The 18906-nt window shown below is 46.1% G+C and overlaps 2 protein-coding genes across 4 annotated transcripts in view; one reads left to right on the top strand and one right to left on the bottom strand.

Annotated features, from left to right (window-relative positions):
* The first annotated feature begins 1558 nt into the window (after nt 1-1558).
* Nucleotides 1559-16190, top strand: Casp6 (caspase 6). Of its 2 annotated transcripts, none has more exons than XM_048456900.3 (7): nt 1559-1637; nt 6864-6905; nt 7586-7732; nt 8184-8260; nt 12510-12685; nt 14668-14824; nt 15478-16190. In XM_048456900.3, the coding sequence occupies exons 2-7, from the start codon at nt 6877-6879 to the stop codon at nt 15717-15719; spliced, it is 828 nt and encodes a 275-aa protein (XP_048312857.1). In that variant the 5' UTR covers nt 1559-1637; nt 6864-6876; the 3' UTR covers nt 15720-16190. The 2 variants fall into 2 exon arrangements, with proteins under 2 accessions (XP_048312857.1, XP_048312856.1); XM_048456899.3 differs by having other exon boundaries at nt 7583-7732.
* A 1989-nt stretch (nt 16191-18179) lies between these two features.
* The window catches only part of Mcub (mitochondrial calcium uniporter dominant negative subunit beta), a 59643-nt gene continuing 58916 nt past the window's right edge, over nt 18180-18906 (bottom strand). For both annotated transcript variants that reach the window (XM_048456843.3, XM_048456844.3), the window contains one exon: nt 18180-18409. In XM_048456843.3, coding sequence (XP_048312800.3) covers nt 18332-18409 — 78 coding nt within the window. In that variant the 3' untranslated portion in view covers nt 18180-18331. The remainder of the gene's footprint in view (nt 18410-18906) is intronic.

The following is an 18906-nucleotide window of genomic DNA, read 5'->3' as shown; positions in this document are numbered from 1 at the left end:
ATGCAGTGCATACCATTGGTTAATAAAGAAACTGTCTTGGGCCTGTGCAGGGAATAGAGGTAGGCAGAGAAAACTAAGCTGAATGCTGGGAGAAAGGAGGCAGAGTCAAAGGGAAGCCATGGAGCTGCTGCCAGAGACAGACGTGCTGAAACTTTGTTGGTAGGCCATGACCTTGTGGGTGATGCACAGATTACTAGAAATGGGTTAAATTACAATATAAGAGTTAGCCAATAAGAAGCTAGAGCTAATGGGCCAAGCAGTGATTTAAATAGTATAGTTTCTGTGTGATTATTTCGGGGCTGAGCAGCTGGGGACCAACAAGCAGCCTCCTTACAACAGAGGATGTTATTAGGACAAGTGACTATTAGTAAACCCAGCCCTCTTCACTTGTCACTCAAATGGGCCCCAGTGACTTGCTGACAAGTGTTTAGGAAAAGGAAAAAACCTTATTCAATAAGCCAGCAAGACTGAAGACACAGTAGACATGGTAGACCGGCATCCATCCGACAGCCCACTTTTATTTTCATGGAAATGGTGGCTTTAGGACGAGTTGAGGGCAGAGGCTGTGCTATCTGCAGATAACCTGCAGATGCCCAAAACCTGCTGTTAGCAGGGATGAGACTGTGCACATGCATCCTCCTGCCGTGCCCTTTAAAGACCCCCTGGGCCACCACTATCTTCCCCTCTCCGGGAGCACTGCACTCATGCACACACACCCCGCCCTCACTCCCTACAAGCCATGTACACATACATGATTAAATAGTGTAATAAAAGAACTCCAGCCAACTGGCAATGCCTTCACAATTTTATCATCTCTAGTTGGTTACTTTTAAACGACAAGATGGACACACAGTAGGTACACCATTCAGTGAGGACACAGGAAAAGCCGTCACCATCGCCTACAAACCCTCATCCTTCTAAGAATTTCTGCGCACACTTTGCCAAATTACTTCTACTTTTGGAAGCCAGATTTAAACATCCAGGAATTGGTAGAGTGCTTGACGAGCATCCAAGAAGCCTGGGTGTGGTGGCGCAAGACAGCACAACAGGGAGTGTGGAGGCCGGAGGATTAAGGTCATAGGATCTCAGCTACCAGACAATCAAAAAAGGAAGGAGGAAAAAACGGAGGGAGAGAAAAGAAGGCCCAGGAGTTAGTTGCCTTCAGTTCTGTTCTGTTTGGCCAAAACTGCCTGTCCAAACAAAAGGCATAAGAAGTAAGTTATTGCAAGCCCTCTAATAACTGGCTGTAGAGACTCTCTCGCCCCTAAACCAGAGCACTAGACGGCAAAGACTGCGGGTGTGGGGAGGGCGAGTTCACTAGCCTGGTCGTGAAGCTGCCCCGCTTGCTCCCATGGGCAGTGTTGGGCAGCGGTGTCCTAACCTCCTCCATCCCCACATACCCCCCCCCCCCCCATACACACACGCACATGCACACACGCATACAAGAGCAGGTTCCTCTGTGAAGGCATGGGAGAGGAGGCTCGGTGGCGTCCTGCGTTGCCGGGGTGACGGAGCACCGACTTGGAGAGGCGGAGGCGGTCCCTGGGGCGGGGGGGCGGGGCAGGGCGGGGCTGCCAGGAAGTGGGGGCCTGTGGAGCAGCGGCTAGGGGGATAGTACTCCCGGAGCTCGCCCGCTGGTAAGTGTTGGCATGGGTGGGGGCGCGGGGCGAGCGGCGGTCTCCGGGGTCTGGCGAGACTGGTAGAAGTTGCGGGATTGAGGAGCTGCGCGGTGGCGGACGTAGCAGTGTTTGCCCAGGCTAACCCGCAGAGCGCCTTTGTCCTCCAGTTCCGCAGCCTCTGGGCTGTTTAAACTTTAAAGGGCGGCGCTTGCGCTGTGCGGCGGAGAACTTGGCTTTGCAAGTTGAATCTTGTTTTGTTGCTCGCTTCTGCCTGAGAAGTGGAGGGAAATGACTGTCCAGGACTCTGGGTACAGGTCTGAGGGAGCTGGGCTCAACCCCAAACAAGGGCCAGACCTGGGCAGGCACCGCCGCCCCAGCTGCCTTCAGCCTGCAAACCTGTTGCTGCCCGGCCGTGTTTTAGCCCCAAATAGCTTTTCTTCATAGAGCGATAAATGCTACTAATCGCTTCAGAGCAGGCTTCCTGTCGTCTATCAAAACCAGCACTAGTTAAAGTTAGAAACTTCAAGTTTGATTGGTCTTTAAGGTCGACCAGAGGCGGCCTTTTCAGCGCTCTGGCCTTACTCCAGAGGCAAGCTGTGAAAGTCCCCATGGCCCTGCCGAGAGTGGCCCTGAACCTTCAGGGTCTGATGGCCATCTCCAGCTTAGGAATGAGTGGTGAGGGGTGGGAAATCAGGTGGAGGGGACAAGTGTACCGATCCCCTCCCCCTTTTGTTTGATTCTTTTTCTCCCTGCCCCTTACCTTCTAGGGAGGAGGTGAGTTACTTCTTGTAGGTTATTAAATGGTTGACAAGGAATATGGGTAGATTCTCCTGATAGCTCGTGTGGAGAGTGCCCTCCAGTGGAGTACCTGGTGACAGGTTGTACTAACAGACTTAGCCTTCAGTTCCCTCAGAGCTGACCTTAGGCAGGTGTGGCCCACCTTCTGCGTTCTTGGGCTTTGGAAGTAGTAAGATAAAGTGTCCACAGTGCCTGGCAATCAACACACGTGACTGATAGCATCAGCGGGAAATTAGCATAAAGAGAAAACAAGCAGTGAGTGATTTCACACAAATGAAACTAAGGAGCTAGAAGGCTCTGTGTACTTTAGGACGGAACAGAAAATAGAAGCGAGACGAGGCCGAGAATCAGGATTAATGATGTACACATTTTTAATTTTTTTCATTTATTCTTCTCTCGTACCACACAACCCTACTGCAGCTTCCCCTCCCTCTGCTCCTCCCAGCCACCCCCTACCTCCTCTGTCCCCCAGATTCATTATCCCAGAAAGGAGCAGGCCTACCAGGGGCATCAACCACCACATAACCCTACTGCAGCTTCCCATTCCTCTGCTCCTCCCAGCCACCCCCTACCTCCTCTGTCCCCCAGATTCATTACCCCAGAAAGGAGCAGGCCTACCAGGGGCATCAACCAAACACTCACACGACACAGTAAGACGAGGCACAAACCCTCGAATCAAAGCTGGGTGAGGCAAGAGGTGACCAAAATTCCTAAATTTCATACAGGGTCACTTAACCCCAGCTTCTAAAGAGGCTCAGGTAGGAGAATCTCAGGTTGAAGTCCAGCCTGGAGAATAGAGAATATGTCTTGGTGAAAGAAAATGCTGGGTCCAGTCATGCTTTGATGTAACCAGTACTCAAGGGGGCTGTGGCAGGAAGAATGTAAAGTTGGGGCTAGCCTGGGATCACTGCTTTAAAGCTCTTGACTAAGATAAGTCTCCCTTGAGAAGGTGACACCTTGTGCTGGAGAGTTTTATGTCAACTTGACACTAGATAGTCTTCTGAGAGGAGGGAACCTCAGTGGCGCTAAAGCTGGTTCTGTTCTCAACCTGTGGGCCATGAGTATCAGATATTTACACTATGATTCCTAACAGTAGCAAGATTACAGTTACGAAGTAGCAACAAAAATAATTTTATAATTGGGGGTCACCACAACATGTATTAAAGGGTTGCAGCCTTAGGAAGGTTGGGAACCACTGTGTTGTAGATCAGGCTGTACACAAGCCTGTGGGGTATTTGCTTAATTAGTTATCAATGTGGAAGGGCCAGTCCTTTGTGGGTGGTGCCACCCTTGGGCTGATGTTCCTGGGTTCTGTAAGAAAGCGAGCTAAGCAAACCAGTAAGCAGCATCCCTCCATGGCCACTACATCAGCTCCGGCCTCCGGGTTCCTGCTGTGTTTGGGTTCTTGCCCTGACTTCCTTCGATGTTGAGCAATACTGTGGAAGTGTAAGCCAAGTAAACCCTTTCCTCTCCGGCTTGCTTTCTGTTCATGGTGTTGCATCGCAGCAATAGAAACTTTCCCTAAGCATCTACCTCTCTCTCCCCTAAGGCCTGCGCTTAAGTCTCTGTTAAAACTGTCGGAGGCTGATAAGATGGCTTGGCAGGCAAAGGCACTTGCCACCAAGCCGGAAGAGCTGGGATCATCTTCTGGAAGGAGGAAGTTTGCCCTGCAGGTTGTCGTCTGACCTCCACAGGGCCATGGCGCGTGCCTACTGGCCTCTTTACAGACATAAATACTGTAAAACACCTTTATTAGTGGATTCCACCTTTACATTAAACAAGCCCTGACTGAGATGGTGAATCTGACAGCCTTGAAACAGAACGTCGTGTGTAATGATTTCCTTGTCCATGAGCCAAGGGAAGTGTGTGAGACAACCCAAACCGAAGCTTCTCATTGACGAGGAAGAACAGAGTTGCTTGCGCTGGTGCGGGAGAATTGTCTGTATTCTGTCAATCATATTTTAAATAAATGCTGATTGGTCAGGCAGGAAGTATAGGTGGGAAAACCAGACAGGAAGTAGAGATGGAGCAAAGAGAATGGGAGTATGGGAGTATTCTGGAAAGCAGGAAGCTCCCTCCCCAGTTCTGCCCAGACCACCAGAGAGGCAAGATGTAAGCTGCCCCACTGAGAAAGGTACTGAGCCGTGTGGCTAACATAGATAAAAATAATGGGCTAACATAAGTTATAAGAGCTAATAAGTAGCCTGAGCTAATGGGCCAATCAGTTTATAATCTTATGGAGTCCTCTGTGTGATTTTCTTTGGGGCTTTCTGGCTTGTTGGGGTACCGGGCGGAACAGAAACCCCAACAAGCGGCCCTCATGTTACATTGCGCTCCAGGCCTCTCACCCGCAGGGACACGTCCGGTTGTGACTGCCTTAGGCAATGCATTCAGTGGAGGCAAAGCTAAGGAGATGACCAGCAGATTGGCCACCATGTTCTCCAAGACCAGCCACCTTCCACCCAGGCTAGAGAGAGCCTGGGGTGAGGCCAGTGGTCAACTTTTCTGTGGTCTGGGGATTACCTGGTTCCAGTGATAGCACAGGGCCAAGGGCGGTTACCCTGAAGGAAACTTGGGAGAGTGGAGACTGAGGTAAACGTCTATAGATTCTTAAACATCGATATCAAAGTTACCCGGTTACTAAGGCCGACTGTCGGTCCCTTCTCGGATTCTGGTTCCGTAAGCTTCAAGATCAAGAACCAGCAGTCCGCAAGCTAACACTCACACCTGGAATTAACAGTGAGGAAACCCAAAGAGCACTTATTGGGAAATGCCCTCCTGGACTCCAGGGAAATAGGGAGGCCTGGTCAAACTCCAAGTGGGATAGGCCGGAGTGCTCAAGGACTAAAGAGCCACTTCCCCCGCTCACTCCCAGGTGACCTGAGGTCGGGACAGTCAGATGCTAGGGGAGACTATCTAAGCCCAAAGGGAAATCACCCATTCTGCCTCAAGGACCCCTGCCAGAAGATGTCTCCTGTCCTCTCTTTGCTCATAACTCTCGCCTCCCTTTAATCTGTTAATCAGATGAAAACTGATCACTGAGTCCACTCTCTGCACAGACCATTGACTGCATGGGCCTCCATGGTGGCCCACGCTTGTAGCTGAGCTAGGAGGAACAGGGTGTTGAGCCTACGAGTGTGAGGCGTTCCTGATCAGCAAAGACTGTCTCCGTCAAAATAAACCAAGGTTGCGCTCCGTTGATACTTGCCACTGCTCAGATGCTCAGTAGTGGTGATGGCGGGTGACCAACCCATGACAGCGCACGCATTGGACAACTGGCTCAGCGCAGGAAGTTCCGTCACACGACGCTCATCAGAGCAGGGAAAGATGCCACAAAGGTTGTTCAGAGGGTGGTGAAGTGTGACCAGTGGGGAGTGCGGGGCTCCCTCAGCCGTGTTTTCAGTGGAGAGATGAAGACAAAAGATGAAAATTTGAGCCTTTGCAGGCCTTGCTGTCTTCGGGAGAAGTGCATCCCATGTACTGGTGACATTAACCACAGGCTGGATTCAGTTCTCCTACGTGACTCAGCTTCTGCTCTCTTTGCAAAGGCGTGTGTGTGTGTGTGTGTGTGTGTGTGTGTGTGTGTACGACAAAGAAACTGCATTTGCTGCACACTCTGTAACCACAGAATTGTTTAACTCAAAGCAGATGTGTTTGGGTGTTTTCTCCATTTCTGCTTCTGGTTTGTTGTTTGGTTTTTACTCTTTTTGCTCTTTTCGGGGGGCTGCCACCTAGTTCGCAAATAAATCACACAGAGGTTTATTCTCAGTCATAAATGCCCAGCCTTAGCTTGGCTCATTTCTTGCCAGCTTTGCTTGACTTAAATTATCCCGTCTAGTTTTGGCCTCTGGGCTGATTCCCGTTCTATTGCTTCTGTAAATCTTACTCTTACTCCGGGGATTGCTGTGTAGCTGGATGGCTGTCCCCACCCCACCCCCCATGTCCTCCTCCTTCTTTGGTCACTTCCTCCTCCTTCCAGATTTCTCCTTCTGTACATTCTCTCTGCCCATCAGCCCCACCTGTCCTTTCTCCTACTTCCTTGTTGGCCACTCAGCTCTTTATTAAACCATCAGGTGTTCTAGACAGGCACAGAAACACAGCTTCCCAGAGGTAAACAAATGCAGCATAAACAGAAGCAAGGCACCTTCACATAGTCTTCCCTAACAGCAATGTGTTGCTGGAGCAGGTTTACTGTTCAGGTAGCTCCTCTTCAACCCCAGGAGTCTTAGATTGGAGGTCAGAGGAGCGGAGAAATGCTCACTGTGCTTTAGTTAAGAGTAAAATTAACAAGCAAGGCGTGGTGGTGTGCGCCGTTAATCCCAGCCCTCGGGCAAAGACAGGCGATCTCTTTTCGCCAGCCAGGTTTGCATAGAGTTCCAAGCCAGCCAGGGCTACCTAATCTTGCCGCAATAAAATTAACAAACGTCGACTTTGTTTTCCTAATAGGTGACAGTAAAACATGACAGAGACAGATGGCTTCTACAGAAGGTAAGGGTGTGCTCCTGTCTAATAAAAGCCTTGTCCTTTCTGGGCCCCAACCCTCTTAACAGAAGTGAAAGTTAAGAATGCAGTTGTTAGGTTTAGCGCTCTTTTTAGCATTGGGGAGCTGATGTGTAGGCATGATTAGAGCAATGGTTCTCAGTCTGTGGGGGTCAACTCACCGTTTCATAGGGATCACCTAAGACCATGGCGGGGGGGACACAGATACTTATACTATGATTTATAACAGTAACAAAATTATAGTTACGAGATAGCAACAGTTTTATGGCTGGGCGTCACCACAATGTGAGGAACTTTATTGAAGGGTGGCAGTGTTAGGAAGGTTGAGAATCACTGGGATAGAGGCTACATCTTGTCGCCAAAGGACCTGGAGTGATGTTCAAATGACGTTATCTTTGGTAAGGTGTGCGTTTACTACTGGAGCTTAGCCCTGGGCCTGGCTGTTGTCCTACGTCACTAAATCCGGAGGAAGCATCATTACAAAGGGCCTGGGATAGGGGCTGAAGATGGGCCACGGTGTTGTTAACCAACAATTAGCTTTCTTCACTGATACTGTCCCCCAGTGCCCAGCCCTGCAGAAGCAGCAGGCTCCCATCTGCACACTGACTTTGGGCTGAGCGGGCTCGTGAGTTAACATGAGTTGTTTGTGTTTCACTCTTCGTTAGCAGGGAAGTGTTTGACCCAGCAGAACAGTACAAGATGGACCACAAGAGGAGGGGGATCGCCCTCATCTTCAACCACGAGAGGTTCTTCTGGCATTTGACCCTCCCGGACAGGCGGGGCACCAGTGCAGACAGGGACAACCTGACGCGAAGGTGGTTTTCTCTGCTGTGATGGTACACTTAAGTGACAGCTGATCATGATTTAGCCCTGATGACAGATCAAGAGCCTCACTTAGACCTAGCATGTGCTTAACAGGCATGAGGCCCCGGGTCCAATCCCTAGTACACCAACAGGAACCGCTCCCGCTTGCCCCAGCCCCAGATAAACCGAGCCCCTTGAGAACGTGCCTGAGCTCCCTTCCTCGCCCTATTCTGTTGATTTTCCCTAGGTTTTTCCTTGTCGCTAACAGATGTGCAGTAGACAGTGACAGTCGTCACTTTGATTAAATAATTGGCTCTAAGCACTGTTGAGGAGGTTGGTCAAGAGGAATTACCATTGTCAGTTTTCATCTGTCATAAAATAGGCCTGGGATTCCTCAGAACGTCAGGAGATGGGTGGCCTGGAATTGCCCACGAGCTAATGCTCAGTTTATTGTGTCCACAGGTTTTCCGAGCTAGGATTTGAGGTGAAATGCTTTAATGATCTCAAAGCACAAGAACTCCTGCTCAAAATCCACGAGGGTAGGTAGTCTTGCTGTTTAAGATCTCTGATGGGGTTGAGTACTTTGTTATCTCTAAAGACCATACAAGCGATTCACTATGCAGCAAAAAACAAAAACTGTTACTAATTTCCAGAAGGCTGTAGGTATTGGTCCTGTCTCTCTTTTTACACTCTGCATCGGACCTAGAGATCTGGCCAAGTATTATGTTTCCAAAGATTATATCAGCATGCTTCCGGTTATATATTTCTGAATTGTTATTATTACTTCAGGGTTGAAGGAAATAACTTGTTTGATGGTGACTATCTAAAATGCAAATCTCCAGATGCTGGGTCTTACTCAGTAGGCTTACTTAGTCTCGCCATAGTTGTTCATTGCTTCCCGGTGCTGATTATTTCCTGTGTCTTTCTACTGTTGCAGCACTGTGCCTAGGTATTCTAATTATAATGCAACTTCGAGTCAGTCCCTGCTTCATTCTGTGAGCTTTCAAATCAGTTGCTAATGGGCGATTATGGCTGTTTGCATAATCACTTTGCACTTTCTCCAGCACTTTCCTTTAATTAAATAATTGTAACTGGCTGCTTACTAGGTTTTTTGCTTTGCTCAAAGGCTTTGGAGGGCAGGGGGTCTTAATGCTCCTTGAAGCTCCTAGAGCTCGTGGCCACAGGTGTGGCCACAGGGGTAGCTGTTGAGTTGTCATTTCTGGATCTTTTCAGTCTACTGCTGGAAAGTCTGCGCATTCAAAGAAACTTTTAACATCTTGCCAAAGTCACACTGGTCTTTTAAAGAGAAGTTGTAAATTACCACACAGCCACTGGATAAAGCAGGTTTCATGGTGACGTTCATACTCCTGGAACATGCGTTTTGACCATGTTCCCTCTTCCCTTTCGGTCCCCTCATCTCTCCATCTAGTCCGCTCCCCTTCCAGCCGGCTGCCTTCTATTTTCATGTAATATGAGGACTGACAGGTGAGAGAACAGTGTGAGGCCGAAGACTGCACTTTCAGGGATCATTTGAGAGACTCTGAAGCCTCTCTTGCTGTGTCTCCAGTTCCGTGTATTTTCCTGCAGATGGCATCTTTTCTTCTTTATGGCTGAGTAAAAAAACTCTATTGTGCCTGTGTACCACATTTTCTCTGTTAGGAGCTGAAGAACAGCTAAGCTGATGCCATAGTTTGTCTGTTGGGAGCAATGCCACAGCAAACATGGATGAGGAGGCCTCTGTCACGTGCTGTCCTGGGTCCCCTTGGATGTGTTCCCAGGAGTGGTACCACTGGCAGCTGTGTTTGTTCTGAGGAACTTCCGTATTGATTTCCATGGTGGCTGCACTCCCTTGCACTGTGACCAGCAGTGTATAAGGGCTCCTTTCTCCCCAGGCCACTTCCCAACCTCCCCAGCCCGTTTTCCCTCCTCTCCAGCCCACTTCTCATCCTCACCAGATGGTTTTGTTTTGTTTTGTTTTTCTAATGGAAGCCTGACTGGCTTCCATTCTGACTGGGGTCGAATGATCTGTAGGCATTTTTTGATTTGCATTTCTGATGGCTCAGGTTGAGGAACATTCTGTCATCCAGCTACTGGCAATTGGTGCTTCATATTTTGAGACGCATCGCTCTGTTTCATTTATCAATCTCTGACTGGATTATTTGGTTTTCTACAAGGTTTTTCCTTCATTGTGTATATAGTCTAGATACTAACTCAATCCTTTCAGATGGGTAGCCAGCAAAGATCTCCTCCCATTCTGTAGGCTGTATCCTCACTCTGGCAATTGCTTCTTTTGCTGCAAAGTTCATTTAATTTCATATGATCCCGTTTGTTAATTCTTGGAAGTAGTTCCTGTGCTGTTGGAGTCCTTTTCAGAAGGTGTCTGCCTATGCCTGTCTCTTTTATTTTTCATTTATTGTTTAGCACACGTGTGTGTGTATACGTGTGTGTGCATGCATACGTGTGTGTGCGCACATGTGCTCGTGAGTGTGCGCACATGTGCGCGTGAGCTCTCGTGTGCAAGTGAGCATGTATGCTTGTCACGGCACCCATGTGGATGTCAGAGGATGGCTTTCGGGAAGGGGTTTTCTTCTACCATGTGGATTCTGGGATTTCTGCAGACTTGGCCACAAGCACCTTTGCCTGTGAACTATCTCATCGATCTGTTTATGTCTGTATCTGGAAATGTTTATGGCAGTGTCAGGTCTTAAAGTTACTTCTCCTTGTGGATGTCCAGTTTCACCAGCGCAATTTGTCAAAGAGATTGTCTTTTGTCTTTTCTCTCATGTATGTTTTGATACTTTTGTCAAAAACTTGGCCTCTGGTGCCGTGTGGGTTTATGTCTGGGTCCTTGATCCAACTGGTCAGTGTGTCTCTGTATGCTGTCGCCATACGGGTTGTTACTAACTCCTGAGTATAGCTTGGAATTAAGGGTGGTGGTAGCCCAGCTTTTCTCGTTGCTCAGAATTGCCTTGGCTAGCTCGGGCCTCTCCTGCTTCAGTATTCAACTTGGGATGTTTTCTGACTCTGTGGGGAATTATCATGAGTACCTGTGGAGAGCGTTTGTACTATGGATCTTTTCTTAATACCATTAAACCTTACGCATAGAGGCCTGACTTTCGCCTCCTTCGTTTATTCCTGTTTATTTCTTTTTTCAATGCTATAACACATAGGATTCTAGTCCTGCTTTCTTTCTCAATGTGTAGCATGTAAGGAAGCTTCTAATTGTTGTATCCTATCGTTTTGTTGAAAATGGTTACAAGATCTAAATTTTCCTTTTTTTTAAAAAAAAGATTTATTTGTTTATTATGTATATATGGTTCTGTCTGCACATATGCCTGCAGGCCAGAAGAGGGCACCAGATCTCATTACAGATGGTTGTGAGCCATCGTGTGGTTGCTGGGAATTGAACTCAGGACCTCTGGAAGAGCAGTCAATTCTCTTTACCGCTGAGCCATCTCTCTAGCCCAAGATCTAAAGTTTCTAGGGGAATATTTAGTGTTTTTTATTTAATTTTTAAATTTTTATGTTTATGAGTGCTTTGCTTGCATGTATATAAGATACCACATTGGTGCCCAGTGCCTTCCAGATGCAAAAAGGCATCAGAGTCCCTGAAACTGGAGTGACCGAGCTGCTATGTCGTGGCTGGGAACTGAACCGAGAGCAGCCTGTGCTACATTTACAAATTCCATGTTCTTTCTTTTATTTCTTCCTCTTGTCTCACTGCTCTGGTGCCCTTAAAAGCACCATATTGAGTAAAAGTGGGAGGAACGTGTGTTTTGTCTTTCAAGGAACTGCTTTGCTTTTCCTTAGTGTGGAGCTGCTGTCAGGTCCGCCACCATAGCTTGGGTGGGGTGGGGTTGCCTTGTGTTCCTGCTGTTCCTGGTTTCTTCAAGGCTCCTGGCAGGAGAGGAGGTTCAACTTTGTCATCTTTTTCTGTATCTCTCAAGTGATGATGAACTTCTTTGTGTCTGTTTGCAAGTAATGAACCATCATTATAATCCTGCAATCTTCTAATATGCTGTTGAATTCCTCTTGCAAGCATTTTACTGAGAATTTTTGTTCCCATGGTCCTTAGGGATGCTGGTCTGTGATGTTTTAGTTGTGTCTTTAAGTAATTTCCTCCCCATTTTTTCTTAAATTATTTTTCTGTACTTAAGAAGAGCTAATATCTTTATAAAATTTATGTATGTATGTATGTATGTATTTGGGGCTTTTCAAGGCAGGGTGTAACAGCCCTCGTTGTCCTGAAACTGACTTTATAGATCAGCTGGCTTCAGACTTGCAGAGGTCCTCCTGCCTCTGCCTCCGAGTACTGAGATTAAAGTCATGCACCACCACAACTGGCTGAAAATCTAATATATCTTTAGTGAAATATTATGTGAAATTTGGTGAAATCGCTTAAAACTTTAAAATTGATCTTTAAGTCAGCCATGATAGGACACACACTTGTAATCCTAGCACCAGGAGGCCAAGGGAGGAAAAAGACTGGATATTTAAGGCCAGCCTTCATGGGCAAGAGTGTCAGGCCCTGTCTCACAAAACCAGCATTTAGGAAAAAAGAGTTTAGAGCCAGCCTTGCTACAAAATGAGACCCGGTGTTAAGAAAAAAGAAAAAAAAAGAGAAAGAGGTGTTTTATTACAGGAAGTTTGTGTTTATTAAAGAAAGTAGGTCCCTCTCCTACAGATTTGTGAAGTATATTATTTTGTAGCACCAATAACTTGAAGTTCTATCTGTGGATAACATGCCCATATTTTTACCTCTGCATGCATGTTCGGGGACACCTGCAGTGTCCACCTCGAGTCATGCAGATGCCGATTGCTTCCTGTGTGTCTTCCTGAGCCACGGTGAAGGCAACCACATTTATGCCTATGATGCCAAAATTGAAATTCAGACATTGACTGGCTTGTTCAAAGGAGATAAGTGTCAGAGCCTGGTTGGAAAACCCAAGATATTTATCATTCAGGTAAGACTGATCATATCATTATTTCAATCATGAAATTCAGTTGATTATAATGGTTAAAATATCAATTTCTAAAATAAGTTTCTCCAATAATTGAAAAGGCCTTTTTTGAATCCTGACCTAATCTTTATATTTTGAGCTGTTAACATTTATTATAGGAGTGTTTTGAGCCAGGAAGTGGTGGCACACACCCTTAGTCCCAGCACCTGAGAGGCAGAGGCAGGTGGATTTCTGAGTTTGCGGCCAGCCTGGTCTACAGAGTGAGTTCCAGGGCAGCCAGAGCTACACAGAGAAACCCTGTCTTGAAAAACCAAAACAACCAACCAACCAAACAAACAAACAAAAAAACCTAACTTAGCCGGATGGTGGTGCACACCTTTAATCCCATCACATGGGAGGCAGAGGCAAGCAGATCTTTGTGAGTTCGATGCCAGCCTGGTCTACAGAGCAAGTTCCAGAATGGTCAGAGCTACATAGTGAGACCCTGTCTTAAAAACAAACAAACAAACAAAAAAGGGTTTTGATTAACATTTGATGTGACAGATAATCACCAGTGTCTCTCTGTGACTGGGCTGGGTGTGGAGGATGAGCCATTGAAGGGAAGAGTCGATTGCACAGGACCATGCATGGCAGCCTGGACTCAGGTCTGTGGGAGCCGGAGTGCATGCAAGCCAGTGAAAGTGAGGTAGGAATAAGCAGGCCAGTCCTCTCCTGCCTCATCCCTTTCACACCTTCCGAAGCTCACTGTCAAGCTGCCAAATAGTTTCAGAAATTAAAAGCAAATGTTGGAGCATGAGAAATATTATTTGGCATTGGAGACCTGAGCTTATGAATTTCAGGGTGGAGCACAGTTTAGCCTGTAACACTGAAGAGTAGAATTTAGCTCAATGGCACAGACCATTTGCCCAACATACACGAGGTCCTCAAACCAGAAAATAAAAGAATCTAATGCTAGCTTTGACTTGGAATTAGTAGTTATAAATTTAGAACTCACTTTAAAGTGGGAACAGAGTTAGAGAGAGAGACAGAGAGAGCATGCAGGCTCAGGGCTGGAGGGAGGGTCATTGGTTAGTGACACCCCCTGCTGTTCTTGCAGAGCATCTGAGTTCTGGTCCCAGCTCCAGGGGACCCAACACCCTCTTCTGAACCCTGGGGGCACCTGCACTCACATATGAACATTCACATAGCAACTTAATTGCTTGTTTGTTTGTTAAAAACAGGGTTTCTCTGTGTAATCCTGGCTGTCCTGGAACTCGCTCTATAGACCAGGCTAGCCTCGGACTCACAGAGACCCACCTGCCTCTGCCTCTCTAGTTCTGGGAATTAAAGGCCAGTACCACCACCTTAGGTACTTAATTTTTAACCATTGAAATATAGAAGGTGAAGGCATGTGGATAGATCGATGTCTTTTTGAGTCAGGCAATGCTCTTTCAACCATCGACAAATTATGACCAAAACCAGATAGGGAAAATAGCATTTGGAAGTCATCACCTGATTGAATAAAAGCATTTAGGTGGGGCTGGAGAGATGGCTCAGAGGTTAAGAGCACTGGCTGTTCTTCCAGAGGTACTGAGTTCAATTCCCAGCAACCACATGGTGGCTTGCAACCATCTGTAATGAGATCTAGTCCTCTTCTGGCTGCAGACATATGTGCAGGCAGAATATTGTATAATAAATAAATAAATAAATAAATAAATAATCTTTAAAAAAAAGCATTTAGGTAAGGTTGACAGTTTTTAAAAAGAAGCATATCTTGGTGTTTATTGGGGTTGGGGTTGTAAACATCGTCTAAAAGCAAACATTTCCAGGGAAGCAGCTGTGTTAGCTTTTCATCTCTCAGAACCTGATTGCATTGTTTTTGAATTGCTTATGTGGTTTCTGTTACTAAGGGGGGGAGGGATTTTCTGGCCTAGAAATTCTCACTGCACCTCAAGCATTGGGAACAAAGCAGCAGACAGATTATAAAAGGGTGCTTTCCTCTGTAGGCCTGTCGGGGCAACCAGCATGACGTACCGGTGGTTCCTCTGGACGTGGTGGACCATCCGACAGACATGCAGGACAACACAACCCAGGTGGACGCGGCCTCCGTGTACACGCTGCCCGCGGGGGCGGACTTCCTCATGTGTTACTCTGTCGCAGAAGGTGAGTGAGTGGAGTGCCACCTAGAAGCCTGTGTGCTCTTGCCTCAAGTTTATGTCACCTTTGAATTGGATTGGGTCTTTCAAGGTTAAATCTCCGTGTTCTATTAAAAAGCCACAGACATAGTCATGTTGAAGAAATCCTTTCTAATAAATGAAATGTAAAATACCGTATGGAATAACAATATCCTTCCTGTATAATTTTATTATAACATAATAACATCAGCCACAGAGCTGTGTAATTGTATTGGTATTAGCAGCTTGCTGTCATTTGGTGATAGAATAGCAGGGTCTTTCTGGCTATATTTGTGGAAAGCCTTGCGGAAAATCCTTTCGCTAATTTCTTTGTTTTTGAACTGAATGGTTTTGTTTAATCACTGGCCTCGCAAAATCACTGACTATTGTCTTGTTCTAGTTTTCCTTTTTAGAGAGTGGAGGAAATGTAATGAATTCTATGTATGTAAAACCATAGAATTAATATGTTTTCCTACATGAGACAAAGCAATAGATAGAACCGTGGCCACATGGTGAGCGGCAGACCTTATTCTTTTCCAAGGACTTCCAAGAGCTTTCATTTCTGTGACTGTATTCATCATAACAGTGTTCTCGGTCACCTTGAAGCAAAGGACATAAAGCACCTCCCCCATCTTCTTTTAGGATATTATTCTCACCGAGAGACTGTGAACGGCTCCTGGTACATCCAGGATCTGTGTGAGATGCTGAAGAGGTACGGCAGTTCCTTAGAGTTCACGGAGCTGCTCACGCTGGTGAACAGAATGGTCTCTCAGCGCCGCGTGGACTTCTGCAAAGACCCGGGTGCAATTGGCAAGAAGCAGGTCCCCTGCTTTGCCTCGATGCTGACCAAAAAGCTGCATTTCTGTCCCAAGCCTAGTAAGTAGCTGTGGTCATTGGTCTTGTCTAAACATATTTCCTCTTACACAAACATCAGTTGGATGAAGCCTTTGGTGCATCCATGTAAAATGCCGTGGAAAGTGGTGTTTCATGTTTGTCCATTTTTAATCATGTTGGAGATGATGAAAGGGCTAAGAGAAATCCTCAGGAAATTACTCTGCAGAAATGTCTACTACCTTTTATTACATTCATAGTGACCTGCAAAGCTACTCAAAATACCAACCGGTGTGCCTTACGTTTATACGTTTGTTTTTTAATGTTTTTCAAGGTTTTTGAAACTCAGAATGAGGTTGTCTCCATTTAGTGAAATATCTAAAACTCATAGCTTATGTAATTTATAGTGACCTATTTTACTTGGTCATGTATCTGTTGATTTTCTTATTTACCTCTAATTAAGGTATTTTGTGTATAAATTTAATTCCCATTTTGGAAAAAAATAAATGAGCCTTAAAGAATTATTTTTTGTCACTCAGAGGATTAATACAGTATACAGTGACACACAGGCCCTCTAGTCACACATGCCGTGACAGGCACTTAACCCACCATAGGCACACATAATATGTAAGCACTAGATACGGGGGAGGGGGTGGCTTAGTCCTGCCTCAAGGTGATGTGACATTTGGTTGACTCCCCCATAGGAGGCCTTACCCTCCCTGAGGAGTGGATGGAGGGTTGAGGGGGAGAATGTGAGGGGAGCAGGAGGAGGGGAGAGAGGGGGAAACTGGGATTGGTATGTAAAATTAAAAAAGGTTGTTTAAAACAATATTTAAAAATAAAAGAAACAAACAAGTAATATCTAGATGCACACACAGAATGACACCTGAACAATATAAGCACACATGCCTGACACCTACCTACTATGGGCACATGTGTGGTGACACCTAGCCATATGATCCAACACACAGTGGACACCAGGTCACTCCAAGCATACATGTAAAGACTCTTAGCCCCTCTAGGCCCCCCACAGGGATGCCTGGGCACTCTGGCGTACATACATGCAGTAACAACTCCTAGCCACGATAGGCCAAACATCTGTCAGAATGTGATTCTACAGTGACTTCAACTGGAAGAGCCTGACATTTTTAGCAGACTCATTAAATGTTTAGTTAATTTTACTTTTAAGGTTAAATTCTTGTTAACATGACATAACATTTTGAATAATATTTTACTAATAATTTGCTAGTTAATGGGTTAATATTTGGGGCTTTGGGAACAGAAACACATAAGTCACTGGTATAAAAGCAATACTTTACTCACAGAAACTACTGAACCTACAACCAGGGAGCCTGCATGAGACTGACCTAGGCCCTCGGCATATATGTTACAGTTCCGTAACTTGGTCTCATTGTGAGTAACAGTAACAGCAGGGACTGTCTCTGATGCTGTTGCCTGCTTTGGGGACCCATTACTCCTACTGTATTGTCTCATCCAGCCTTATTGAAGAGGCGGTGTCTAGTCTCAATGCAATTTGATATACCATAGCTGGCTGATATCCATGGGAGGCCTTTCAGTATCTGAGATGAAACAGTGGAGGGGAGACAGAGGGTAGGTTGGGGGGAGGAGTTGGGAAGAAGGGAAGAAAGGGAACCTTTGGTTGGGATGTAAGAACAACAAATAAACCAACAAAAAAACATTGCCTTAGATGCCTTGCTTCAGCTGCAGTTGACTAGTGGGGCATTTGGACCTTTGATAAAGCATTAGTCATAACAACTGTTGCATAATAAAAAAAAGAAAGAAACTGGATATAATGACTCGTCCTTGTAATTACAGCACCCAAAAACTTAGGCAAGAGGATTGTTTAGACTACAAGGCAGCTTGAGCCACAGTGCACTGTAGATGGAGGCTGCTTGTTCATTTCCCGTCCTCCCAGATCCAAAATAATCACACAGAAACTGTATTAATTAAAACATTGCTCGGCCTATTAGATTATGCATATTTCTAGCTAGCCCTTACATCTTAAATTAACCCATTTCTATTATTGTGTATTTTACCACGAGGGGTGTGGTTTACCAGCAAGGTTCCAGGGCAGGCATCTGTCTCCTTGCGGCTACACGGCGTCTCTCTGACTCCTTTTTGCCCCTATCTCTGCTTGGAATTTCTGCCTTGCTCTGCTCTGCCCTCTCATAGGCCCAAACAGCTTCTTTATTAACCAATGGTAATAAAGCATATTAACGGCCTACAGAGGGGAATTCCACATCACCACAAGATGCTGTCTCAAGAAATAAAATGAAGTTCAAGTTAACAAGGTGATTCCAGATGAACCTAAGAACCAAAGTGAATGAATGACAAGACGCCAATCATTTTACCTCCACATGGGGCCAGCAGGGGAGGACTTTGGGTCCCAAGGCTTTGCCAGGGCACACAGGCCTTCTGAAACCTCAGTCCCCACAGATTCACAAACCAAGAATCTGAAACCTCAGTCCCCACAGATCCACAAACCAAGAATCTCATGTGAGAAGGGCAGAGTACTCTGCTCCACACACGTTTATTAGCCAAACAACATCTGAAGCTGTCAAATGGAAATGAACACGACCTTAAAAATGTCCGGTTGGTAAGTTACAAAAGAGGCACGTGGCCCAGGATGCTTAAAAACATGGGACTAATTCTTCTCCTTGAGCTCCTCTCCCGGCAGTCGCAAATGGAGGGCGTGGCGCACGGTCTCCAGGGATTCTGTGGCCTGTGGTGAGGAGGAAAAAGTGATCAGAGAAAACAAGAAATACAGTACTGCTGTTTGAGGAATTGTAAAAATTTTACCTCTCCTTAGGGCAAGAAAACATTTAAATCACTGATGTAAAGGCCTTGTTTGAATCCTTTTTTTTTTTTTTGATGTATTTATGTGTTTGCTCAGTTGTTTTGTTGAGACAGGGTCTCACTGTGTACCTCTGGCTGTCCTGAAACTGGATATGTCGACCAAGTTGGCCTCGACTCACAGTGATCTGCCTGCCTCCCCAGTGCTGGGGTGCATCAAAGGTGTGTCTACTCTGCCCAGCCTTAGGAGTCCTTTCTTAAAAGATGAGTTCATGACTTCATTTGACCTCATGACGCTCTGAAAAGGAACTACCTGGTAGTCCTTTCTGTCGGGGTTTTGTTTTTTTCAGTTCACATACTTTTGGTTTGGTTTGGTTTTGGTTTTTGAATCAGGTTTTCTCTGTGTAACACTCTTGGCTGTCCTAG

Source organism: Myodes glareolus, chromosome 17, assembly GCF_982192425.1.
Source record: "Myodes glareolus chromosome 17, mMyoGla1.1, whole genome shotgun sequence".
NCBI classification, from domain to species: domain Eukaryota; kingdom Metazoa; phylum Chordata; class Mammalia; order Rodentia; family Cricetidae; genus Myodes; species Myodes glareolus.
The sequence above is the reverse complement of the archived record's forward strand: the minus strand, read 5'-3'. Positions and strand labels throughout refer to the sequence as shown.